Below are 25,335 nucleotides of genomic sequence, written 5' to 3'. Positions count from 1 at the left end.
AGTTCGCAGATTGCGTGGTATATCAGTCTCCGACTCAATGGCGCAGGCCCCGGACATCACTGGGTTGCCCATGAGTGCGCTCTGCGCAATCGCGCAAAGACCCAAACGGCGCAACACACGACCAATGCGCCAGCTGGGGATCTGGTCTGTGATCGAGCTGTCCGTCAGACTTGCGCAAACGCTGTCGGCACCACATGAACTGTACTGTACCTGATTAGGTTGCCTACGTGTCAGCCTTACCAGAACAATTGGTCCTTGACGGTGCCCGCATTCCGCTCCGCCTTTTGATACTTGAACACTTGCATCAGGCATCTCCTGCATGAGATGATTGGGAGTCTGGAATGCTTTGCTGCATCCTCCAGCGTGTTCGCCCATTCGGGTTGTGCGCAAATGCGCACTCACAGCCATGCATAAATAGGAGACCATGAGCCGCTCCCTGCCACTTCCCATGTCCTTGGTTTCACTCTCTTTTTGCTTCTCAATAATCAAACGGAGACCCAGCCCATCGTGCGTTATCCTCTCTCCAGGGAGTTGATTGACACATGATGAAATACAGTGGCTAGTGCTCCCCGAGCGCAGATGCAATGCAGGTGCTGAATCCGTACGAAAGTTGTTGCGCAGAATACTGCCGAATATACGTTTCTTCACAGATCAAGCACCTGGCACCCATCGAGTTTCTCTGGACCCGAGATTCACGAATTCGTTCTTCTTCAAAGTCTCTCCTAACAGGCAGCCGCTTTGCCGGCGCCCTGAGCATGGTCGGCTCTAACGATAACTCCTATCAAAAGTACTTTGCGCAATCCCCAGGTCAAGGCAACTCGCTGAAGACCAAAGCCACGGACAAGGCAAGGCCAAGCACTCCATCTGTATCCTTTGGGGAACGCCTCGCTGACTGCCAGCACGACAGACCAACGGCAAATCCAAATCTTCGTGCCATTCTGCCGGCACGAGCACACCAAGTGTGGACTTAAATGGGAATACTAAGCACTCCGTGCCCACAAGAGGGAAGTCGGGCCCCAGCAGGAGCTCAAAAAACTCTGCTGCTGAGCCGGCATCGGGAACCAAATCCCCCCTCAGAGACGACGTCTCGGTAGATAATAGCGGCTCAAAAGCGAATCGGACTTCCAAATCCATGGATTCTAGTCTCGGAGCCAAGGGCAATGCAATCACAAAGAAGACAAGTACCTCGTCACAAGCCTTGCTAAACAAGAAGAAGGAAATCGTGGATAAGATCATGGTCGAAGTGTTCACACCTCTATTCAACCAATGGCTCGACCAAGCTTGCCGTCCTCGCACCCATGGCTGCGATGGTCATGATAGCACGAGCACAGGCTCGGACCGTTCCAATGACAGCGGTCGGGGCGGTGGTGCTCCTCAACGCCCTCCCGGTGGTCAGAAGCGACGGTTGCGGAAAGATGACCAAGATGATCGAACTGAGGAGGACGATGACGACGATAACGATGGTCGTCGTGGAAGAGGCCGCGGCAAACGATCTCGTACTGACGAAGAAGAGAGTAAGAAAGGCCTACTTGCCTGCCCTTACTTCAAACACAATCAGGAGAAATACAAGGCTGTACGCACCTGTTGTGGTCCGGGGTGGAAGAATGTACATCGCTTGAAGTGAGCACCCACAAATCCCAATTGTTTGACGTGTTTGAAACTTACAGGTCCACAAGAGAACATGTCTACCGCAAACATGCTCGGCCTGAACACATCTGTAATCGCTGCTGTGAAGTCTTCAAGAACGACGATGGGCTCAAGGAGCACCAGAGGTCCAAGACACCCTGCCCGTTGAAGACGGAGAAGCCGCACGATGGATTCAACAAGGCCCAGGAGAAACAGCTCAAGTCTCGACAAAGACCGGGTGCTAATGAGATTCAGAAATGGGAAGACATGTACAGAATTCTCTTCCCCGAAGATCTTATTCCAAGTCCCTGTGCGTGTTCTCCTTCTTCAAATGTGACACCTTGCTCCTCCATTCCCTGGGATCTATGGCGTTTTCCCCTTCCATTTTTCTTTTCCACTTTCCTTTCTACTTTCCTTTCTACTTTTTTTTTAACTTTCCTTTCTACTTTCCTTTCTACTTTCCTTTCTACTTTCCTTTCTACTTTCCTTTCTACTTTCCTTTCTACTTTCCTTTCTACTTTCCTTTCTACTTTCCTTTCTACTTTCCTTTCTACTTTCTATCTCACTCAACTTCTTTCTTCTTTTCTTTCTTCCTTCCTTTTTATTTACTTCTCTTATTTTTCTCTGCTTCAAACAGTCTGCTAACTCTCTTATAGACTATGATGGTCAATACTCGGAAGATCCAGATGCGGAAGACGGTAGCAAGAGCCATTATGCCAAATTGGAGAACTTCCTTAGACGGCAGCTTCCACCAATTATACGATCCAAGCTTGAACAAGAGGTCGAGAGGGAGCTGAACTGTGTCGAGGATATCATGAAGGACAAGGCGGTGCAGATCTTCCAGAACACCACCCTACAGCTCCTCCAACTCGCCCGTGGCGGTTTCCAGGAAGCCTCAAATTCCGTCCCGAATATCGACGGGGAGCCTGGGCCTTCAGAATCAGCGCTGCCCCCGTCGTTTGACACATCCGTCCTTGGGGATCCAGATCTCGGAGAGCTCTTTAGTTCTGAGTTCACGTTTGACAACTTCTACAATTTCCCCATGGGACAGGCCGGATTTGAGGAGGGGGTGACCGACTTGGCATATGAGCCAACATCTAACGCTTGTTCAAGGGACAGCTATGGTCGCTGTCCTGCGACGGAGTGCGAGCCGTTGCGGACGAGGAAGACTCATGCACCCGTGTTCACTTGACCGTGCCATGGCCATTGGCCCCTTTTTCTTCCAAGCTATCAGACACACTCATTATTATTTTATGCTGGATGGCTGAAGTGTCCTATTCTTCATACTTCATTCACATGTACAGTTGATGTACTCAGGCTCCTATTCGAGATGGAGTGATCATGAGTACGTGTTGTATTTCTTTTGTATTACTCTTAGCCTCTAGTTCATGACTTGACGATCTCTTAATTCAACTTGTGTATTTATATGTTTCTGAATGTCCGCAATGGCGAAAATCCGGGACCAACAGTAGACTTGATGTTGAGATAAAGCCTGGGATGGTGGAGAGCGCTTCACATACAGCCTGAATCTCTGAGATGGTTTATTGGTCGCAATCATAAATAGCCAGTGAGCCTCCCAGTATTTGGTCTATATTTTTATCAAAAGGGGAGAATTCGTCTCATATCATATGCGAGACCCTTTCTGGCAAGTCGAAAATGAGCAAGATTGTCTGCGGTTGAGTAGCTTGATGTCAGAAGAGCACATCGAGGCGGCCGTGGAGAGTGCTCGGCATCTCGGGCTTGGGCCGTTGATGGCTGGCCAATGAGACGAGCGGGAAAGCTCACGGGTGGGTTTGGCTGGATCGGTGACGGGGACAGGGTGCTCGTGCCAAGACCAACGTCGGCAACGGATAACGAGTGCTGTTTTACGTACACCTCATCTTTATTTATTTTTATGTCCTTGAGCCCCCTTACTCCGGACAGCTGGCCTAATGTATGTCGGTGGGTGGTGGCCGTTATTGATGGCTTGCATCCGTGGATCTATGAATGCGATCGCGGGAAGCTCTTCAGCCGTCGAGCAGGTAAGGCGGTTTACAGGCGACTTTCAGGAACAGCCTTCCCGAGGGACCACTAGAAATGCAGCAAGAACTATCGCCTCCCAGAGAGCCAGAGGGGTCCACCGCATTAGTCACTTTGCCCCAGGACCAAGCTGGTCGGTGACAGTGGCGGGCTTCAGGTAACAGGTTGGCGCAGTGACTGTGTGGGTGGTGATGCTGTTAGGCTCGGGTTTGTAGGTAAATCTGATGCCGAGAGCCACGGCGCGACCCAGAACAGGGGGCCATCAGCTTGGGAATTGGCCAATCAGTGCGCCCGACTAACAAAATTTCCCCATCTATCCGAGTCCACCCGAGTAAAACATTTCGTGCTGGCCCGCGCGCAGGACCGTGTTGGCAAACCTGCTGGAGCCGGGAATTAAGATAACGGACAGGGGGGACAAAAAGGCGCAAAAAACATAGCCTTCCTAAATTTTTTTCCCTTTCATCTGTCGTTCACTTCCTCCTCTGCGCACTTCCAGATCGTGAACTTCTTCACAGGACTACTCCACTCAGTCTTTTGTTTTGTCTGTTTCCTTCTCCCGGAAACCGCCTGTCCAGCTTCTCCTCTCTCCCCAACTACCTCTTCACATCCGACACAATGGCTGCTGCCGCTTCCCCCAAGATCGAGGCCATCGCCGACAAGGCCCCTGCCGCCCCGGCGCTGTCTGGCGTCGGCCTGTACTCCCGCTTCGCCCTCGCCGGCGCTGTCTGCTGCTCCGTCACCCACGGTGGCCTCACCCCCGTCGATGTGTAAGTCGCTATCTGCACACACCCAAAGCTTCGACCTTTTGGTCCCGACCATAGAGCGAGTTGGATCGAACGGGAAGAGTTTCTGTTGGATGCTTCTCAGCTCTTTGTCCGGACAAGCGGAACCAACCGAGAAAGCCGGGTGGACGATGCTGATATAATTGTTCTTCCTACAGCGTCAAGACGAGAATCCAGCTCGACCCTGCCACCTACAACCGCGGTCTGATCGGTGGCTTCCGCCAGATCATCCAGAACGAGGGTGCCGGTGCCCTGCTCACCGGCGCCGGCCCGACCTTTGCCGGTTACTTCCTGCAGGGTGCCCTGAAGTTCGGCGGTTACGAGTTCTTCAAGCAGCAGAGCATCAACCTGGTCGGCCTGGAGACCGCCAGCCAGTACCGTACCGGCGTCTACCTGGCCTCTGCCGCCTGCGCCGAGTTCTTCGCCGATATTGCCCTCTGCCCCCTCGAGGCTACCCGTATCCGTCTCGTCTCTGAGCCCACCTACGCCAGCGGCCTGGTCAGCGGCTTCAGCAAGATGCTGAGCCAGGAGGGTGTTGGTGCCTTCTATGCCGGTTTCGGCCCCATGCTGTTCAAGCAGTAAGTTTCTTTTTTCGTTCTTAGTCCCGGCCGGTTCATACGGGCCGGCCGGGCGCCCGAGATCATGATACTGACCAGCACGCCTCAGGGTCCCCTACACCATGACCAAGTTCGTCGTCTACGAGAAGGTTGCCGAGGCCGTCTTCCGCGTCTACCCCAAGGAGTCTCTCTCCGACGGCATGCAGACCGTTGCTAACCTCGGCTCCGGCCTGATTGCCGGTTTCGCCGCCGCCATCGTCTCCCAGCCCGCCGACACCATGCTGTCCAAGATCAACAAGACCAAGGGTCTCCCCGGTGAGGGCACCACCTCCCGCCTGATCAAGATTGCCAAGGAGCTCGGTCTCCGTGGCTCTTTCGCCGGTATCGGTGCCCGTCTCTTCATGGTCGGTACCCTGACCGCCGGTCAGTTCGCCATCTACGGTAAGTCAACCCACAACCTCTCCACACCACCAAAAGCACCACTAACAGTCGGCGCAGGCGACCTGAAACGCGTTCTCGGAGCTCAAGGAGGGGTAGAAATTTCCAAATAAACGGCTTTTGGCATGCGGAAGGGCAGGGGTAGTGCCCCGGATGGATGTGAGATGATGATGGTGGCACCCGGCACATGTCCGTACCGGGTGCGGAAAAGAAGAAGCTCGATCACGACTTGAGCTCGATAGAGTCCTAGAGGACACAAAAACATCGAAGGGAGACTTACAGGTCTGGCAGGATACGACTTAGATGACGCTGGACTTGTCCTTCGCGTGTTTTCTGCATTTTAGACCTGGTTTCTGGGAGAAGACTTTAAACCGGCATCATTGTTCTTGTCTTTTTTGTTTCATTGGTTGCATCTACGTCTCCGGGGCAGGATCTGGTTCTTGTTTTCTTTCTTTTCTGCTTGTTGCTCCGATACCCCTGAGAGTACTGGGGGCACCGTGTGGGAACCAAAAGGAAGGCGGTTTTACGACAAGAACATCTCCTCACCACGAGACCTGTATAATAGTCCTAGAGTCCATCAACAATAGACTTGGAGCTGGATGATTATAACTCTTTGTTGACGTCGGACACCGCGCCATCGGATAGACTCCTCAGGGGTTCATTCTGTTGACGCCCAAGAGGGCCAAAATAGGTAACGGAAATTCATTAGGAGATAGTCCAATGTTAACAAAGTATAGATCTCCTCTGAGAATCACGCGGGTTATCCCACTACCTAGGACTGACTGGTTGGATGGATCGCTACGCCATAATCTGATTTACAAACGGACGCTCCCGCCATCTAGAACCGATTGGTTCAAGTCCTTCTGTCGCCAGCCTGTAAGTCAAGTCAATCTTCATTTGAAGCCTGGCATACTTCAAAATATTTGGTCTTACTTTTTGGAGTCATCGTTGATGAGGCGGTACTCGTCCGGGCTTTGAGATGCATGAAGGATATGTGAGATCCGGTATGGAAAGAAGGGTTCTGGACATGGTTTTATTGGCCTTGAACTAGCATATCATCCATGGGATTGGAATTGGGATTCGGGATGACCAGTCTTGGGACGTCTAGGAGACGTGACTAGGATATGGGAGATGTTGCGAGTTACGACATTCGAGACCGCCGGAAGACCCACATTTCCCGGCCATGCGGTCCGGCTCCGACCTCCGCATCGCCGCGCCATCCATTTACCAGCGAAGCTTTGATTCCAACTCTCCTCGGTTCTCTGACCCCAGAGATGGGCTTAGAGATGAGTTATGTCACGCCGGACCGCGCATCTATGTATATATACCGGGATCCTTTGATGCAAAATTTCTTTCCGTGCCTTTTCGTCGCGGAGACTCGCTCACACAAGACCTGGCCATTATTTTGGCCTAGTACGCCGAGATAACATGGGAACGAATCCGGGCTGGTGGCCTTGGAAGGCAGACGTGAGGAAAGCTAGACTTCGATGCAGGCGAGCGCTCAATTCGAGGGTGTGCCGCCACGCATCACACCCTTGCAAACCCGTCTTGTTCTGTGACTAACTTGCAGCCTTTCCTCTTGCCTTAGAATCCTTAGGGAGTCGCGGAGACGTAGCAGTGTGAGATAGACAAAGTTGCTCTTCCAACATGAAAACCTATGACTGTTGCTTCTGGGGTATATAGCTACAGTTCATCACGCCCATAAACACGCCAGAGAAGCTTCGCACTGAATGTTCGAAACTTAATGAAGCATGTGGAATCCAAGTCTGTGGCCAAGGTGCTCGGCTCCAACGCTTTGTATCCTATGAGAAAACATTCATAACGATGGAGGCCAGACATGCGATATCAATTGAGAACAATGCCGAAGAAGAACCCGGGTGTCTTATGGATCAAATCCCGAAGGTGGAGGCTTTTCGTGAATTATTTAGGCTTCCATGGTGCCAGTGACCGCGTCTCTGTCACCACATGCGGGGTAAGCTACAGTCCTTTTACCTTCTACCACTTCTTTCTCAAGGATCCACGAAGATTGTCCGATTCTGCGGCTATTGCGGTTGCTTTGGAATCCGCAATTGCCTCTCCTGAATTGTTGACAATAAGAGCTTCACATCGGTGCTCACACGATTGCGCTGTCGCCTCGAGACTTACAAACACATACCCCGTCCCGCCCTTCACTCAGAGTACACCACTCAACAAGGTTTCAACGACATATCCTATCAGCCAGACCACCATGCCGACCAAGATCCGCCTCGGCACCTGCTCCCCAGCAACTCAGGCCACCACGCCCGAGACTCTTGCTCTCATCTCCCGCCTCGCGCAGCGTGCCGCCGCCCAGGGCGTAGACCTCCTCCTCCTCCCGGAGGCCTTCATCGGCGGCTATCCGCGGGGCTCCACGTTCGGCTGCGCCATCGGCAGCCGCACCGAGGCCGGCCGCGACGAGTACCTGCGCTACTTCCAGTCCGCCGTCGACCTCGGCGACGTCGTCGGCGAGGCCGGCGCCGGCGCCGGAGACTGGTGGGTCAACCGGGAGCTCGACGCGGCCGTGGGCGCCGGCGACGGCACGCGCGAGGAGCTCGAGCGCATCGCGCGCGAGACGGGCATCTTCCTCGTGACGGGCCTCATCGAGCGCGCCGGCGGCAGCCTCTACTGCGCGGCCGTGTACGTGTGCCCGCGGCAGGGGATGGTCGGCAAGCGGCGCAAGGTGATGCCCACGGGCACGGAGCGGCTCGTCTGGGCGCAGGGCGCGCCGTCGACGCTGCGCGCCGTGTCGACGACGATCCGCGGCGTGCGCGTCAACCTCGCGGCCGCCATCTGCTGGGAGAACTACATGCCGCTCGTGCGGCAGGCCCTCTACGCGCAGAACGTCAACCTGTACCTCGCGCCGACGGCCGACGCCAGGGACGCGTGGCTGTCGCTCATGCGCACCGTCGGCATCGAGGGCCGGTGCTTCGTGGTCAGCGCCAACATGTGCGTCACCAAGGAGCCGCAGCTGCCGGCCTCCGTTGCGGGAGGGGATACGGCGGTCTCGGAGGCGCCCGAGGACGAGCAGGACAAGGCGGAACCTGCGCCGTACGACGAACCCAGGAGGAGGAGACGCTCGGTCATCGACGAGGATGGGAACGAGATTGTGTTGTGCGCCGACGACCAGAATTCCGAGCACCAGCCTACGACTCACGACGACGAGCAGACCTCGCCAAAGCAAGCCAACGGAGCTAGCCCTGTGCGAAAGCACGGCCGCCGAAAGTCTGTATTCGACGAGGACGGAAATGAAATCGTGTTGTGCAGAGAGGAGCATCTGTCGAAAGCTGGAGCACGAGCACAGGCAGGAGGACAGGGTGGAGCGACGGAGTACTGGAGCAGGGGAGGTTCATGCATAGTCAATCCTTTTGGCGATGTATTGGCCGGCCCGCAGTGGGAAGACAGTGACGGCATCATCTACGCAGATGTCGACTTCGATGACTGCATCAGGGGCAGGTTGGATATTGATGTTGGTGGCAGCTACTCAAGGTAAGAGGATAGACCTCTGTCTCAAGGATCGTACAAGAGCTAACAAAACACTAGGAACGACTCGTTCAGGTTTTCCGTCGAGGGGCTTGATCTCAACCCGCTGCCGTACTGAGTAGAGAGCATTCGTGCACCAGTCCTGACGGCCAGGTGTGAAAGGGCAGCTTTGTATCGATCAGATGGAACAGATATCTTCAAACTCAAAGTAATCCACCCGATACCTTTGTGTCTGTCTACAGACAGCAAGTTTCATCCAGAGCTACCTACCTAGATGTAGCATCGTAATTCTATGCCCGATTCTGTGAAGTCACGGCATGGGCCAGAGTCGTCCAGGGTCGCTAGGTACTCACCAGAGTTATCCACTGGGGTGGCAAGTGATGTACTTGGCTATCCATCAAGCCCATCGGATTTAGGTAGTGGGATAGCCCTTCCGAGTTCCAGGGCAAGGATGTGACAAGGATATTGATTGTTAAGATTGAGGTAGCTCCTGATGAACTTCTGTCAACTATTCAGACGCCCACTTGGGTGGGTTGGTGGTTAAGGACGCTAAAATATTGCTCTGAGCCATGTATCCACATCACTGAAGAAACAACTGGCGGGAGCTTGTCTGGCTGTAAGCGGCTATTCAAGGCTAACAGGTCAATGAAAAACATCACCACTTTTCGCACCTCAGCCACAGTCTTTTCTACTCTAACCCTGATTCACCCCGTTGACCATATCAAATATGTTTACTGTATAGAGGAAAAACAAAGCCTACAGAAGGCCTAGTCACACACTACTTCCATGGCACTCTCGGTGCGGATGGGGCTCGCCATCCCTATCCGGAGGAGTCTCTCACCATGCTCTCTTTCATCCCCTTTCAGAACATTTTCATCTCAAGTTCCTCCGTCATCCTCGTCCTTCCTCCAGTCTCTTTCAGACCCGAACCGCCCCATCCAGTCATACCTCTCCCGCAGCCGGGATCCCTACTTCAATCTCTCCGTGGAACACTACATGCTCCAGAACTCGCACCCCGACAGCACGGTCCTCTTCTGCTACGCCAACGACCCCTGCGTCGTCATCGGCCGCAACCAGAACCCCTGGGTCGAGACCAATCTCGCCCGTCTACGCCGCAACGGCGCCGGCTCCAGCACCGCTGGGATAGGGGAACAGGAGCAGCCCATACGGCTGGTGCGCAGGCGGTCAGGCGGCGGCGCCGTCTTCCACGACCAGGGCAACCTCAACTGGAGCGTCATATGCCCCCCGCCGGCCTTTGACCGGAACAAGCACGCCGAGATGGTCGTCCGCGCCCTGCGCGGGCTGGGCGTGCCCGCCGCCCGCGTCAACTCGCGCCACGACATTGTCGTCGACGTGGACGATGACAACGGCGGCGGCGGCGGGGGCGGGGGGCAGCCCCAGACCTTCAAGGTCTCGGGCTCGGCCTACAAGCTGACCCGCCTGCGCTCCCTGCACCACGGCACCTGCCTGCTGCAGTCGGACAACCTGTCCAGCATATCGGGCCTGCTGCGGTCGCCGGCCGAGCCCTACGTCAAGGCCCGCGGCGTGGAGAGCGTCCGGTCCAAGATCCGCAACGTCGACCTGCGGCCCATGGATTTCTACGCCGGCGTGCGCGAGGAGTTTGAGCGCATGTACCGGCGCAGCGACGTACATGAGGAGTTTGGAGAGCAGGACATCGACGTGTCCCTGTATCCAAAACTGCCTGAAGGCATCGCGGAGTTGAAGGCACGTCAGCCCTTCCCTTTGAGGAAACTCATACAGTAACTAACCGAAATCACAGTCTCCGGATTGGATCTTTGGTCAGACACCGCAATTCACCTTTTCCACGCACTCTTTTGAAGGCGACGAGCGAGAGCGACCACGCTTGCCTGATGGTATCCCCGAGAATGTGAGGCAAATCTTCCTCATGAGGGCAGTGTCGTCTTTGCTTTGCTTACTGACAGTGATAGTTCCGCGCCACTTTCACTGTCCGCCATGACAAAATACAGGAGTCAACCTTCTCCGGACTGGCCTACCGCGACAGCATTGATGGCGTAAGCCAGGACCAGGCCTTGTCAAGCGCACTGCTTGAGAGGCGATTCAGCCACATAACCGACTGGAGGAGCTTGTTGGATGAAGCTAGCCCAGTGCCATTAACAGACAAGGCGATTGGAACATGGTTCAACAAGCTCTTCGGACTGGAACCATGATGGATTATTGGCCACCCCACACGGATCTTCGTATCTGTTGTACATCTATATAGACTTCTAGACGATACCCCCAAACGCCAGCATCATCCTGGCGCCCTCAGTAAGAAAGACCTCGCTGAGCAAATTACTCTGCGTTTGGCACACTCATAACACCTCTGGCAAACCAATCCGCAACTGTGCCGAATCTGTCCTCGCTGTTCTCCAGCTCCGTCTTGAACACATCGTGTCTTGTAGAATACTCTTCCTGCTGTCGGCGGATGGCCCTGATCGTCGCGTTGGCTTGCGCACACAGGGGACACTCGCCCTCGGAGCCGCTGCCGCCCTTCAGACACCGCTGATGGAACGAGTGCTTGCAGAGGAAGTGCACAGCCGGGAGCTCGAGTGGCAATGAACACTGGCTGCAGCGTGTGTTCTGGAAAACTGCCGGCTTAGACCCAAGATCCTTGATCTCGGCTCGGCGCTGGTCCGTCTCTTCCCTGAAAGAGGTAACGCGACGGCGATTGGTGGCAATCTCCCTCCGCTCCCGGTCAATGATCTCATGAAGATAGGGCTTGAGCATTCCCATCGTAGCAACATCGTTCTTGGAAAGGAGCTGCACCACCTGAAGCGGGGCCATGAGCCCCCCTTTGTCGATACGCGTGAGAATTGACGATATTTCTTCGGGGCCGGCTTCCTCCAGAGTCCGCGGGTCCGAGGTGAGGTACGATAGCGCAGCTGGGTAGAGCTGTGGTTCTTCGGGACCATACTTGTGCAGGGCCTTGATGGCCCCCACGGTGTCCTTTGCAGAGGTGTAGGACCGGAAGATGTCAAAGAGCAGACCTGACTGCTCCTTGACGAGTGTCGTGCCCTCCCGGAAGTTTGAGAGGTCTGACAGAAGGAGGACGTTCGAATCTTCTATTGAAAGATCTCTGCCCGAGATGAGCGCCTTGGCCTTGGCCTCCCATTCAGATCGACGCTCTTCGCCCTTCTTCTCTGATGCTTTGTGCAGATACATCTCGAATAGTGTCGTGTGGATATCTGTCTTGTCGGAGCCCGACAAGTTGCTCTCCTTCAGGCATGCCTCCAGGAAGACAATGAACTCGTCAGGATGATCAATAAATGATGAAAAGGCCGTTCTTGGTGGAGGAGCGGTATATTCTATCGGTGGTAGGTCTTCAGGGTTCACCATCAATTGCGCTTCAGTCCCTGCCGGCTTCAAATTGCCCTGGGTGCCAGGAGATGCAACCGCAGAGGTACTCATGTAAGGAAGTGGAAGGAGGTTCGTGAGATTTTGCACCGCAGAGGCAGCACCAGCAGCAAGGCCGCCAGCCGCGGGCACTACTGCCGAGTCTGCAGGCAACACATCGACTTTTGGCCTGAATTTGCCAGTGTAGTAATCTATGAAGAGCTGGGTCGCATCTGAAGGACAGTGCTCGATCAGCGTCCGAGCATACTTCATAAGACACGTGTATGCCTGCGAGATCCATTAGCTTTACGTTTTGATATCGTCGATCAGAGTGAAAGCCTCACCGTTTCGGGGTCCAGGTGCCATATAAAGTTGAGGGCCTCGGCATACTGCTTGGAGTCCTCGATGAGTATGTCGACTACAAGGTCATTCTCGCCGTGCTTCTTGGCAAGGTAGGCAGCCTGCTCATAATAGCCACCCTGACGGCACATAGATATGGCCGTATCAAGGTCAAACTTGAGATCGCCAGGAGACTTGATAAACTTCTCGAGCTTGTCAATGTCTTTGAGCTTGGCATAACAGTTCAGGAGCAAAGTAGTGTGATCTGCCGTAGCTTTGTGATGTTCATGGAGCTCCTCAAGGTACTCGATCAAGTTTTGTATCCTTTGAGTGTCAAGGAACTTTCTGATCACCTGGGATGGCTCCGTACTGTCGATGGCTTTGATGTACTGTGTCATGGCTTCGTCGTAGTTCCCTTTCTGGTACAAGTGATCTCCAAATTTCTTGAAGATGATGTTCTGTTGCTTGCCATCCATTCCAGACCTCTGCGCAAGCTCGATGGCAAGGTGGTAGAGATTACGCTGGTACAGCATCTCCAGCCTCTGTTGCAGCGACTTTTCATGATAGCGGAAAACCTTTTGAGGGTGACTTAGCATAGACCAGTATATATGGACGCGACATATTTACCTTGCCATCCTGAAGAATTGTGTACAGATCGCCCCATATTTCGAAAAGCGAGGTGATCTTGGTTACCAACGACTCGGTATGAGCAATCAACTTCAACTCCGTCTCGAGCAAGGAAAACGTAGAGGTGTTGAAAATGGCGTCTGCGGACGAGCCAAATTGTCGCCTCATCGAGTCAGGCGCGCCCGAGCCGGGAGCGACTGTTGGGGGTGAGACCAGAGCAATGTAGTCCCCATAGACCGATACCAGCTCCTTCGGCGCTTCGTATGCTCGTGGTGGACCACGGCCGTCGATAGAGTAGTAGTAGATCGCATCATTTCGTGCTACTACGATATCTCCAGTCCTCTTGTCGACAGTCATACACCCCAGTGCACAACCCGAGTCTTCCACGATCTTGGGGGCTTGGCCTTTGCCCTTTCCAGAGATGACGAGTTTGAGAATACGCGCCGTGGTCGCGATGAAGAGTGTCGTCAGTTTAGAATCCACCCACAGTTCTACCCCCGTAATTGGCTCGTCCGATTCGTGTACTATGCGCTGCCGCGTCCCGGTGTCGTGGATGAGATCGCCGCGGATGAGTGTAACCGCGCCGTTACCGAAGCCGACAGCGATCTGCGATAGGTCGTCCGTGGCAGCGAAGGCGGAAATCTACGGTGCTGTATCAGTTCTGCACGCCAAAATGCCCGTAGATTTCCACTTACAGGGAATGGCTTCTTTCCATTGTTGATCTGCAGCGTACTCAGACAAGTCGGTAACCCTGTCTTCTTCACGGGGCGATCCAGAGCCCAGACCTTCAGAATAGGTTCGCTGCTAAGATCCTCCTGATGTAAGTCAGTATACGCCAGTCGGTCAATGAGTTCGCCTGTACCTACCGCAACAGTTACTAGTAGACTCGTTCCTTCGACCTGGCGCATGTGCGTGATGTTGCCCGACTCGTGTGCCTGAAAGGTGCGGATGACCGTCCAGCGCGGCCCAACAATGCGCACATAACCATCATGGCTGGCGAGGAAGAGGCTGTCGGAGCCAGAGCATACACTCGATATCTCGTTGCCCTCAAAGAAGGCTTTCGTCTCGTCGTCGCCGAGTTTGATCTGGCTGACCTCAAAGAAGTCGAAGGACTTCCACTACGGCGCCGGTATGCATTAGCTGGGAGTTCTGAGGTGGGGGAGGGGGTTGAGGAAGCGCGTACAGCTAGGGCCATTGTCACATCTTCTTGCGACCCAATCGCAACAGGTCCGGCGTGCTGTATATTTGATAAGGGCGAGGGTTTCGACTTGAAGGTGGCGCATTCGAGCAGCTTGAAGGAGCTTGTGGTTCTGAAGGGGATGGGCTGGAGTTCTGTCCAGGCAATGACGTGCCCCAACGCTGGTGCTAGTAGTGGCTGGGTGTGCCACACGTGGCGGCTAGCTTTCCACCTGCACGCCCGTTTTTGGTCCCCACCGGTGAAGCCTCAGGTAGTTAATGATCCAACCTTAGTTCGGTAGGATTTTAGCAGTTCCAAGGTTGTTACATAGAGTATCAAGTGATGGTCAGATTAGTTGACGGACTGCTAACAGAAGTACTTGACTATCCATCAAGCCCATCGGATTTAGGTAGTGGGATAACCCTTCTGAGTTCCAGGGCAAGGATGTAACAAGGATATTGATTGTTAAGATTGAGGTAGCTCCTGATGAACTTCTGTCAACTATTCAGACGCCCACTTGAGTACCTAGGTAGGTAATGAGGTATTGATGAATGAGGTGGGTATCATAGTCTAACTTTAAGGTATATCTATCTTACAAAATTCTCTGGTTCTTTTGTCTCCATTGCTTGAAATCCTTTGCAAAATCTCCTGCACTTTGATCATCGCTGAGGGTAGAGGATCCCAGAGACGCCCCAGCACCCAGCTGCACGACCGGTATCATAGAGGGTCGGCCATGTGCACATTGGAAAGGAAGTGCACATTGAGCCAGTCTGTCGAGTACTTGTTGGCATTGTTCGGCAGACAACAGATCGTTGAACATGATGGCGCCTGTTCTTTGGTTAGTTTGTGGTCTGTTGATCCTTAGCCCGGGTTTACTTACTCCTACAGGATCTAGAATGTAACAAGTCTAGAATCCCATCTGGGCACCCATGGAAACGGGAGATCCAACAGGCCTGTTCATTGGAACTTGGCTGAGATGCCATAGGCATGGACGCGTGATGCTGGCCTTCTGCGAGTTTCCAGATCTGGTTGCGGATAATTTCGATGAGCAATTTGGGCTCCGTGCGACACCTCTCAAGAACACTCGGAGGAAGTCGGCGAATCGTAACTGTGACAGTTGCCATGCTGGACTTTTCTCTTCTCTCCACGTCCTGAATACCGACATCGTATACAATCCCCCACTTCTCGAAATAGGTTCGATATTGCGTCAAGAGTTTGTACTCTTGTCTCGGCAGCTCAAAGACAAGTGGCCTTTGAAGAACATCTGTCCGTGCCTCGAATCTGTCTTGCTCACCCTCTTCGCATGAGAAGTACTCCTGCATGAGACTTTCAAGCCTGTATCTTTCGTCGGCTGCATGCTGATCCACCAAAACCATCAAGTCGGCGTTCTCTTCTCGATGCTGGTCAGAGCTGGTTCTTGCTGGGATTCTAATGAGAATGAACTTCTGATCCACTTGAGCTACGACGACAGCTCTGCGCAGTGCATCCTTGGATATGTGCTTCTCCATGTACATTGCTGTCTGCTCGCCGACACTATCGAACTCTAGCAGTTTCCCAGGTCGAATAATCTTCCCGCTCGCAGTGCCTAGACCGCCAAATGATTCGGCGATACGTGGAATCGGTAGTTCGGAACTCTCATATACTGGATTTTTCCAGGTCGATTGGATTTCTGCGAGCCAGGATGGCGTACTGGCTCCGGTGCACGTCAGGGTCTTTCCTCCAGATTCTCTTGAAGCTGTTTGCACTCTTGTTGTTCGCTGCGGCCCCCCATCATTTTTTACTACGAATCCGGTTCTTGAGTCAATGACTGATTTGACCTTCGACAGAGGATCTGTCCACGTCAAATAGCCTTCCGAATGTGAGCGACCAGCTTCAGATTTATCTGCAGCTTTGTGTGGTGATGAAGGACGAGAGTCGTCGCCCGCTGGGACAAGGTGCGCCTCGGTGTCAAAGGGGCGTCGTAGAAGGTGACCCGTCGGTGCAACAAGACGAGGAGACTTCGAGGTCATGCGTTCCATGGCATCTGCTGTGCTCTTTGCGCTAGTTCTTTTGCTAGGAGGCACGGAGTCGCTTTCGGACTTGGTCCCGCTGTCTCGAGACCGACCGTACTTCACAAGCGCCCACATTGCAAAAGGCGATTCGGAACGACTAGCCCTTCTAGAGCTTTTCGTTCTAGACCGTAGACGATTTGAGCTAATGGACCTCGATGAAGACTGGGCTCGCTGTGATGTTGTGCTCTTTGAAACTTGCGCTGTGCCTCCGTGATCCGAGGGGAGCGCGCTCAAATCGTCGCGATCCGGTGAAAATCTCATGGACGAGGTCCTCGTACTTGCTAACACAACTTCTCTTGGGGAGTGCCGGGAGGATATCCGAGGCCGGAAGTGATTCTTTTTCAAGAATTCGTGAAACATTGCTGCAATAAGATCAAGGAGGCCCGCGAGGCTACGCTCGCTTCCATCCACAATGTCATCAATGACATGTGCTCTGCTTTTCTCGCTGCCATCCAAGGTGATGGAGAGATGGAACATCGGCCAACGGTCGACTCCCTTCCTGGCACGCATTTCCTTGTTGGACAGCTGGCCTGTGTTGTCCCGGGTAGGTTCATCTACGGCATCAACTTCCTCCATCACCCCGAAATCCGAGCTGGCAAATATCCGATTGATCTCGTCGAACAAGATATTAGCTTGCCCATCATTTACCAAAGGCTCGTTACCAACAGTGATGAACTGGATACGCTTTGTTGCAACAGGGGTCAAAGCGACACATCCATCAAGGCGAACAAGTGCAGATGCAGCCCTGACCGGAACCCAGTGCTTCCCATCAACCAAGTCGCTCAGACAGGTTTGCTTCAACAAACTGATTGTGCGTAAAACATGACTGGTTGATGTGCTTGTTGAAGCTGATTTTGGATCGTGGTCCAGGCCAGAGCTCCGCAGCGACATCGTCTGTTGAGTCGTTGCATTGCGGACAAGGAGCGTGACGGATTTGTGGTATGCAAGCATGAGTGCAATCATAGACATGACTAAACTGTCCCATTCCCTGCTGAATCCGGACTTTTCCGCGGTCATAGCTCGCTGTTTGACACGAACAGGCATGCTCCCGAAAAGATCTCGGACGGTGACTCTCGTGCCGTGTGGAAATGTCAAGATTCTCTGATCTGGCAATGCTGAGGTATGCCTGATAATCGTCTGCGAGCCATGGATACTAAGCGAATTGTGGGAGTTGTACAAGTGGTGGTGAGAGGTAATGGTCACCAACGACAAGGCCGCAACCGAAGACAAGAAGACACCATGTTTCCCGAAGTTATCTGGCGAGCGGGGATGCTTTGAAGTGCAATATGCTTTGCCTAGGTTGCCGGCCTCTGAGAAGTCTGTTGGTGGAATTCCGAGCCCATTGTCCTCGGCAGAGCAGTTCGCTCGTAAAAAGTCAACAGAGACATTGACTTTCGTAGCCTCTGCGTCGAGGGCGTTCCGGACGAGACCAAGGGCGACGGAGTTTAGCGAAGTAATGACGGCTGAGGATCTGATCTGGGCGACAACGTCCTCCGGCAGCAACTTGATAGACATCTTCTCAGACGTTTCATCTCGAGTGGTGGAGCTAAACTAGCTGGAGGAAAAGGAGAGTATGCGTTGAGGAATTGTGTGATGCTGTGATGCAAGGCTTTGGGAGTAGCAAATAGAGCTTTTGCTTCTCTTGAGTTGGCTCGGCTGGATTGGTACAAGCGAGTGATGAACGTTCGAGAGCGAGAAGCTCCAAAGCAAACAAAAGGACTCCACCGTCGAGATAGGCGATCGTTATGACAGCCTCGCCAGGCACTGGTAGGCCATCCGTGAATGTCGAGCAACGATATTATCGTGAGTGACGTCACGTGGTCGGGGATGAAGCTACCTTAATGATTTAGTGGGCACTGTTTGAGCCCCCCCAGAAACCCACCTAGGCGCCTAACCGACCCCCAACTTGGGTGCTGTCTCGTCCACTTCTCAGCCTCAGGTGCTAGCATTTAGGCGAAGCTCGCGAGCTTGGTGATCCCCATCCATGATCCGGCCCAGCACCAGATGCCCTCTCCACCGACTGTGCTAAACTTAAACCGGGCGTATCCAACACCGTGGACCCTTCCTTTCTCTGTCCCTAGAGTCTAGACCCTTGTGAAGCTTCTCCGCACTTTGATGACCTTCGTTTCAATCCCAAGCCAGACATATCTTTGTTATACCTGCTTGCCGAAGCCTTGAAACCCCCACGCCCCCTGCCCTCTCCTGCCCGCCTGTGTCTTAGACTTGTTTGCCAGGACTGCCTTCTACTAGGCTGCGGCTGATTGTTTGGGGGGAAGAAAGACACCGGCAGGGACCTTTGTCGCGAACCGCGAAGCGAAGAGACCACGTAGGAATGGCCATGACTGAGACAACAGCTCAAGGTACGGCTACTCCTGCCCTTCCTACCCACCTCTTCACACCTATATCCCCTTCCTTTCGTTGCAAGCCGCCACCACACTGTCGTCACGCCATCATGCCTCAGGGCGCATCCTCATCACGTCGACATGACGACCTCCCACTCTCAAACACCGCTGACAGCTTGCTAGAACGACCAGACCGCCAGGGCAGGAGGCGGCCCTTCTCCACCTGGGTCAAGAAGCTCACCAACTTCAAGGGCGGGTCCTCCGGCGAGCCCGGGCGCCATGGCAGCAACACCAAGCGCAACCTCCCGCAGATGCGCATGTCCAAGAAGCGAGGCGCAAAGGAGAACAACCCATACCCCCAGTCCGGCAGGCTCGGCAACGGCAGCAACGAGAACCACGACAGCCATCAATCCTTCTCTACGGCACAAAGCGCCCTGACGTCGAGCGCGACCTCGATGGGCCGGAGCGAGTCGGTTCGGTCCTCCCTCGATGGCCATGCGCCGCCGACCGCGGGAGCACGCTCCATGGCCCCGACAGTTTCTACAGACCACGAAGCATCTCGCTCGGTTGCAGCGCAGTCTCATGCCGCCTCGTCGGTAGCAGGCACGAGTCGTACAGCGAACGGTGGACTGGAGTCAAGACGAGGGGAAGGCAGCACATTCTCGTCTCCCGCACCGTCCGTGCGGTCTCTGACGACCACGCTGACAACCATACAATCGCTCGGGCCCAATACCGCGATCGCACCCAGCACGACCAACGGCTCACATCATCAACACAGCGGCTCCCAGGTCATACACTTCAACCAGCCCTTCCCTAATACCCCTGCTTCGGCTATTCCGTCCCACCTGACCCCGTCAGGCAGCACGCCGGGCAACCCGACCACCTACGCAAGCGCAACCGCCAACAACCTGCTCACCGACAACGCCTCCATACTCACCCTCGCGTCGTCGAGCAAGCGGAGGCGCCGCCGCTCCTTCGACACGGATGCCTCGGTCCGCGCCCTCGCGCCCTCGTCCCTCTGGGGTGGCAGCCGAGAGAGCCTGCCGCTGTCCGTCTTGTCCGCCAACATGGACGGCGCCGGAGCCGGCACCGGCGTGCCCGTGACCCCGGGCCTGCAGCACACGAGAACGACAGAGCGCACGAGCATCTACAGCGCCACCGGCGGCATCCTGTCGAGCGAGCGGAACAGCTTCTACGCGAAGCGCGATCTGGCCGGCGGCGGTGCGGGTGTGGCGGGCGACGGCGCCAGTGTGCGGAGCGGCGCGTTCGGCCACGGGCGGGCGGACAGCGTCAACGGCAGCATCGGCGGGCTGACGAGCCCGCTCGCGAGCCCGCGGGAGGCAGCGGGCGAGAAGGAGAAGGAGCTTGGCAAAGGCAAGGATGTCGAGGAGAGCTATGAGAAAGCACCGGCGAGAGACGAGTAGATCCTGCGAGGAGAAAAAGAGGGTTGGCGTTGTGTTGGCATCATTGGTCTAGATTGCAGGACAGGACTGGACGGGGTCATGTCACGCTTTGGTTTTTTTCTGGGGTTGGAAGGTTGCTGGTTGCATCACGGGCATTTTCTTAGGGGGGCTACTACATATTTAGATATCACCAAAAGACCCTACTACTCAGCATGGCGAGCCATGCTTGATCTGCTCGAAAGACGGGACGAAGAGTATGGTATCAGAAAAGGCTATCAATTTTTGTGCGACTCGGTATCTCCATTCTATCTACCATGACGTAAAAACAACACGCTAAAGGCTTTCATGAACATTTAGAGGTATAGTTTGGAGAGGATGAGAAAGAAACAGAGAAAGAATCGTTCATTAATCCTTGAACCCATCATCATATCCCGTTATACAAGTATATCTGCGTTGGACATTCCCAGCTACCACTGGCGTGGCTAGCATTTCATAACTCCTTATGAGCAACGATCGTTGGCTCGGGGAGCTCGGTCTCAGTCGAAAGGGTGGTCTCCGGCTCTTGGCTCGCTGCCTTGCTCTCAGTCGAGCTGACCAACTCGCTCCGAGGCGACTCGATGTAACTGGCCTCCTCCTTTACAGCAGCGAGCGGCTCTTCTGCCGCGGGGGGATCATTGATTGTTGTCCCCTGGGGCACAGGAACTGACTCTGTCAAAGTGACCCGGAGTGTCTCCGTCACGGTCTCAACCACCTGCTCAGGCGTCCTCTGGGTCGACTCGGCAGTGCTCGTGTCGGTGGTCGCTTCTGTCGACGCAGCAGTGACCTTGACAGTCTCCGTCACGGTTTCGAACACTTTCACAACGCTCCGCTCGACAGTATCCCGTTCGGGCGACGGCGCCGACTGAGGAACCTGCTGCACGGATTGTGTCTCACAAGGATTGCGGGCTTCGGTGTGTTCATCGACGACTGGTGGCTCGCTGGCAGTTTCCGAGCGAGGCACCTCGGCGCTAACACTCTCGGCAGCAGGCGGAACAGTGGCTGCAGTGACCTGCGACAACGAGGCCGCCACCGTCAACAGCGACGAGGTGCTCTCGAGCTGTGGCTGCAGCTGCGAGCTCGCTTCCACCGCGAGCTGCGGCACGTACTCCTGCTCCGACTGCTGGTGCCGAGCGTACAGGCCGCGCAGTATCTCCGCCTCCTTGTCGGCCGCGGTCGCGGGCGGCGCAGGCGCCGTCCTGACGACGAGCATCATGATGAGCACGCTGAGGACGAGTATGGCGATGTTCTTGCGGTCCTGGAGCAAGACCTTGGCCGCTTCGAGGGCCAGCTCGGGCAGCGATGCCCCCTGGTACGAGCGGCGTCGGGTCTCCCGTCGCTCATATGCCTGCTCGCTAGGCGACGGAGGCGATGGGGGTGGGATGTAGCTGTCGGGGTGCCTTGGCGGTGATGACGTGGCCTCGTGCCGCTCTGGGGGCGGCGGGGTGTGGCCGTAGATCTCCCGTAGACGCTCTTCGTCTCGCCGGCGCCGGGCGGCATCCACATCAGTTGTGGTAGTCGCCGGAGCCTCGACGGGCGAGGCATGTAGCGGAGGGGGCGAGCGGTCCATCCGGACGTGTTCAGCAGGAGGCAGCTCGTGCTGGCTAATCTCCATCGTCTCTTCCTCGTGGTCTTGCTGCTCGTCCAGCTGCTGCAACAGAGAGGCGAGCTTCTCGATCTCGCCTTGCAGCTGAGGGTCCAAGATCGGCTCCAGTTCCACGTCAATGCGCTCCATCTCCTTCCAGCAGGCTTCCCAAGCTCCAGCTTTCATCAGGCCGTTGCTGGCGAATACCTTGACACGGAAGATCCTTCCTTCGCCCAACTCCTCGTACCGAATTTCGTTTCGACACGTGTGGCACCAGTGGCGTTTATCGCCACGCTTCTGAACAGCCTGAGATGTGAAGTCATCGTCACTATCGATATCGTCCTCATCTTCGGGGGTCATGACATTCGACGGCCCTAGGTAATGGCCACACTCTAGAATACGAGCTCGTCGCCGAAGGGGAAGCTCCAAGGCTTCGAGCAGACGTTCTTCGAGAACCTCATAGTCGTTTTGCGGGTGGGGAAGTAGAATGCCACGTTCCAATACGGTATCGCCAGCACGGTCTTGAAGCTGTCGCCAGGCGCTATGGAGGTTCTTCATCTGCTCGCTGGGTTCGTAATGCTCAAGTCCTTTGACGTGGTCCAGGCCGTTGATCACGCCGCCCCAAATCCAGCGGAGTGGCAGGAGAGTAACGTGGAGCAACACAAGCGGCGCCTCTTTCTTGACTGTGAATCGTGTGGGCGTTGATCTCCCCTTGGGAGAGTACTGCGCAGACACAGTCGGACTCCCGAGGCGCGAGACTGTAGGGAAACTCATTGAGGAATGACCTGTGTGGCGTTTCCCAGATCGAGGGGAGGAGAATATGGATGGTGCTGGGGAAGACATTTGGATGGCGCGAACATCTGAAGGTGTTCTGAAGGCAGGGCGAGGGGTACCACGAGCAGCCGGCACAAATTCCTCCTTCTCGTACTGGGAGATGTCTGAGATTCCAGAGACTCGGGGTGAGCGCCGACAATATCTGTCGTCACTGCGGTGCACTGTGTCGTCAGACTTTCTTCGAGATTCTGCTTCACCGCTGCTGAAAGATCCGAGTGAGCTCCGGGCGCTTCGGTCACTGAAGACGTCGTCATCGCCCCCATGACGAGAGCTTTCATCTCCACCCTCGACATCTTCGGCTGAATGAGCGCTGGGAGCAGCAAGATGTGAGTCACCCGAGTTACGGCGACTGTAATCAGAGGCTGCATCGTGCGAAATCTCTGTTCCGTCTGCATCGTACGTGCCGTTGGAGGTATGGCTCAGGATGGACTGATCGCCCTCGGCAGCCTGTTCTTCATCCGCACCCTCCTCCTCGTCCTCTTCTTCAATGGACTCGATGGGGTTATCCCGCTCCTCGAGCTGCGCGACGACTGCCTTTGCAGCGGCATGGATCAGAGCTTCAGTCCGTAGAGAGGGCTTTCGCTGCAATCCACACTCTTGCTCCTCGACATCCGTGTCGGCCGAGTCTTCTCCATCGCCTGGTGGTTGAGAAGGCCGCGGTGTGTCCTCGTTGTCTTCGTTGTCCTCGCCGGCTTCGTCGTCTGGGGTGATTGGTGTGTCTTCCTCGCCACCTTGGTCGACCTCTTCGTCAGAGCCCATAGGATTGCTATCATCCACAGCGCTATCGGCAGTGTCGTTCACCGTGTCATCCTCGGCAGCCATTTCGATATGACGTGCCGCATCTTCAGGCTCCTCTTGCGAAGGCTCGCTGTCTTCCACTAGTGGAGGTGCAGACTCCTCGACAGGTGCCTCGGCTGTCTCTTCCTCCTTTTCCTCCACCGCCGGTGCAGTGGGCTCTGTTTCTATGCTCTGGGACTTCTCTTCGACCGGTTGGGCATTTTCCTTGTTGGAAAGGGAGCTTTGGGTGTCGTCCTCCATGGGTGTACTCAGGCAAGACTCGTCAACATGGATCTTGAAGTCGTTGTCCACAGCGGTAAGTCGAGCCATGGGGGGTGGACTGGGAGGGCAGTATATGCCCTTCACAGGAGTTTAGATATTATATGTACAAACTGGCGGTAAGAGTATCAAACGCAAGCAGGACAGCACTACGGCAACCAGCTTGGCTGGGGGCAGTCTGTCAAGATGATTCGAGGGACAAAGGACAAAATGCAGGGCTTCGCTGGCAAATGCAAGGTCGTCTTCGGTCGTCAGGAGAATTGTTTTGCAGACTGGGTGATGTGACTGGCTTGTCTCGTGGCCTCTGGAGTTATCACGGCGAGGTCACTCGGCCGTTGCACCTGGACATGGGAATTGTTGATATTGGTTGCCAGGCCAATTGCGCCGTGACCCCTGGAGCGACCCGCTGCATTTGGCCAATGGCCTCGACTGCCAACACACACACCAAGCTCAACAGATTGAGGAAGTAATTTGAATTGACAAGGAGACGGGTTTTTTTATCATTCGAATGCTGCTCTCTTGTCCTATTTCGTGAGTTGCGATTTTGAGGGTTTGCACATTCCGGTTGCGACTGGTTTTACCTTAGTTCCCGTTGCGCATGCCTTCCGGGCCCTGGGGACCCAACCTTGTTTTCAGTGCGCATTCCAGCGGTTTTACTGGGAGGTGGGTTCTGGCCTTTGACGTCATGAGCTCCGGGGGCAGGCCCGCGCCCAAAGGTTTTGACAGTTTGAGCGTTTGAGCAATATCGCCTCCGTGATCGCAAAACCAGAACCAGATCAATGGCCTGCATGGGAACCAGCCATGCGGTGTGTTCCGCGTGCTGAATGGTTGATGCGCCTGGGCAACGTCGAATTCGATGATCGGCACCCGCACCGTTCTGACCCGTTCCTGGATCTTTTAGTGGCACAACCGTTTTTGGCTTCCACAGAACGTGCAGCCACAACGGCAAACGTCGAAAGAATTGAGACCTTCCAGATCGGACGACAACGTGCGCCGGCCGCTGTCAAAGATAGCGCACTAAGGCTGCTTACCATACCTTGGATTATCTGCGTTCCAAGCTGGCTTGGACTCTGCATGCCCAGAGAGATAGAGAGAATGGCTTCTTTGGATGATTGGTACTCTCCATGCCTGATGTCAACCTACGTCATAAGTTGGCTCGCAGCAGGACAGCGAGCAGGATCTCGACTCGAGACGCTCCATCAATCCGCCCGCTTTCTTATCGCACCATGTCCACTGGGCGTCAGACTAGAGATACACATGCTGCTGAAACTTGCAGGATCCAAGGCAACTCTAGCCAGGCTAGCTTAGGCCCGATAGCGGGTACGTGAGGAATGGTGTGTCTGGGCTGGGAGGGTGTTGTTCAGATGCAACGGCGTGCTCGCGATCCTGCCAATGAGCTACATACGTGGTCGGCATCGCCCGTACGGCGCACCTTTTGGTGATGGCTGCCCTGAGCTTATTTAAAGAATGCTAGTCACTCTCTTTAGCTTACATGTATTAAAGGTCTTGGTCGTCTTCCCTCTTGGTTTGCGTGCTTCCTCCTCCTTGCCTCTCCTTTTATCATCTACAATCAATAAACTTCCTTTTTTGGACGGTCATACTTAGGGGAAG

The 25,335-nt window shown here is 54.8% G+C and overlaps 6 protein-coding genes across 6 annotated transcripts; 4 read left to right on the top strand and 2 right to left on the bottom strand.

The window, feature by feature from the left end:
• Positions 1 to 1,132: 1,132 nt before the first annotated feature.
• E0L32_009677 (uncharacterized protein) lies at positions 1,133 to 2,818 on the top strand (the record flags this gene model as incomplete). The annotated part of the gene is made up of 3 exons (XM_031144668.1): positions 1,133 to 1,514; positions 1,736 to 1,936; positions 2,283 to 2,818. The coding sequence occupies 3 exons, from the start codon at positions 1,133 to 1,135 to the stop codon at positions 2,816 to 2,818; spliced, it is 1,119 nt and encodes a 372-aa protein (XP_030990570.1).
• Positions 2,819 to 4,260: 1,442 nt separating this feature from the next.
• Positions 4,261 to 5,535, top strand: E0L32_009676 (uncharacterized protein; the record flags this gene model as incomplete). Its single annotated transcript, XM_031144667.1, has 4 exons — positions 4,261 to 4,412; positions 4,586 to 5,005; positions 5,094 to 5,425; positions 5,483 to 5,535. 4 exons carry the CDS (start codon positions 4,261 to 4,263, stop codon positions 5,533 to 5,535), a joined length of 957 nt encoding a protein of 318 aa, XP_030990569.1.
• A 2,114-nt stretch (positions 5,536 to 7,649) lies between these two features.
• E0L32_009675 (uncharacterized protein) lies at positions 7,650 to 11,109 on the top strand (the record flags this gene model as incomplete). Its single annotated transcript, XM_031144666.1, has 4 exons — positions 7,650 to 8,926; positions 9,787 to 10,600; positions 10,701 to 10,808; positions 10,870 to 11,109. The coding sequence occupies 4 exons, from the start codon at positions 7,650 to 7,652 to the stop codon at positions 11,107 to 11,109; spliced, it is 2,439 nt and encodes an 812-aa protein (XP_030990568.1).
• Positions 11,110 to 11,233: 124 nt separating this feature from the next.
• On the bottom strand, positions 11,234 to 17,983 carry E0L32_009674 (uncharacterized protein; the record flags this gene model as incomplete). The annotated part of the gene is made up of 8 exons (XM_031144663.1): positions 11,234 to 12,562; positions 12,619 to 13,188; positions 13,241 to 13,882; positions 13,936 to 14,055; positions 14,107 to 14,358; positions 14,424 to 14,649; positions 15,014 to 15,245; positions 15,298 to 17,983. The coding sequence occupies 8 exons, from the start codon at positions 17,981 to 17,983 to the stop codon at positions 11,234 to 11,236; spliced, it is 6,057 nt and encodes a 2,018-aa protein (XP_030990567.1).
• Positions 17,984 to 18,920: 937 nt separating this feature from the next.
• On the top strand, positions 18,921 to 20,234 carry E0L32_009673 (uncharacterized protein; the record flags this gene model as incomplete). The annotated part of the gene is made up of 1 exon (XM_031144662.1): positions 18,921 to 20,234. The coding sequence occupies one exon, from the start codon at positions 18,921 to 18,923 to the stop codon at positions 20,232 to 20,234; it is 1,314 nt and encodes a 437-aa protein (XP_030990566.1).
• Positions 20,235 to 20,703: 469 nt separating this feature from the next.
• Positions 20,704 to 23,775, bottom strand: E0L32_009672 (uncharacterized protein; the record flags this gene model as incomplete). Its single annotated transcript, XM_031144661.1, has 1 exon — positions 20,704 to 23,775. One exon carries the CDS (start codon positions 23,773 to 23,775, stop codon positions 20,704 to 20,706), a length of 3,072 nt encoding a protein of 1,023 aa, XP_030990565.1.
• Between the last annotated feature and the right edge of the window lie 1,560 nt (positions 23,776 to 25,335).

Source organism: Thyridium curvatum, assembly GCF_004353045.1.
Source record: "Thyridium curvatum strain D216 chromosome Unknown NODE_72_length_212992_cov_80.570197, whole genome shotgun sequence".
Taxonomy (NCBI): Eukaryota; Fungi; Ascomycota; class Sordariomycetes; order Thyridiales; family Thyridiaceae; genus Thyridium; species Thyridium curvatum.
The sequence above is the reverse complement of the archived record's forward strand: the minus strand, read 5'-3'. Positions and strand labels throughout refer to the sequence as shown.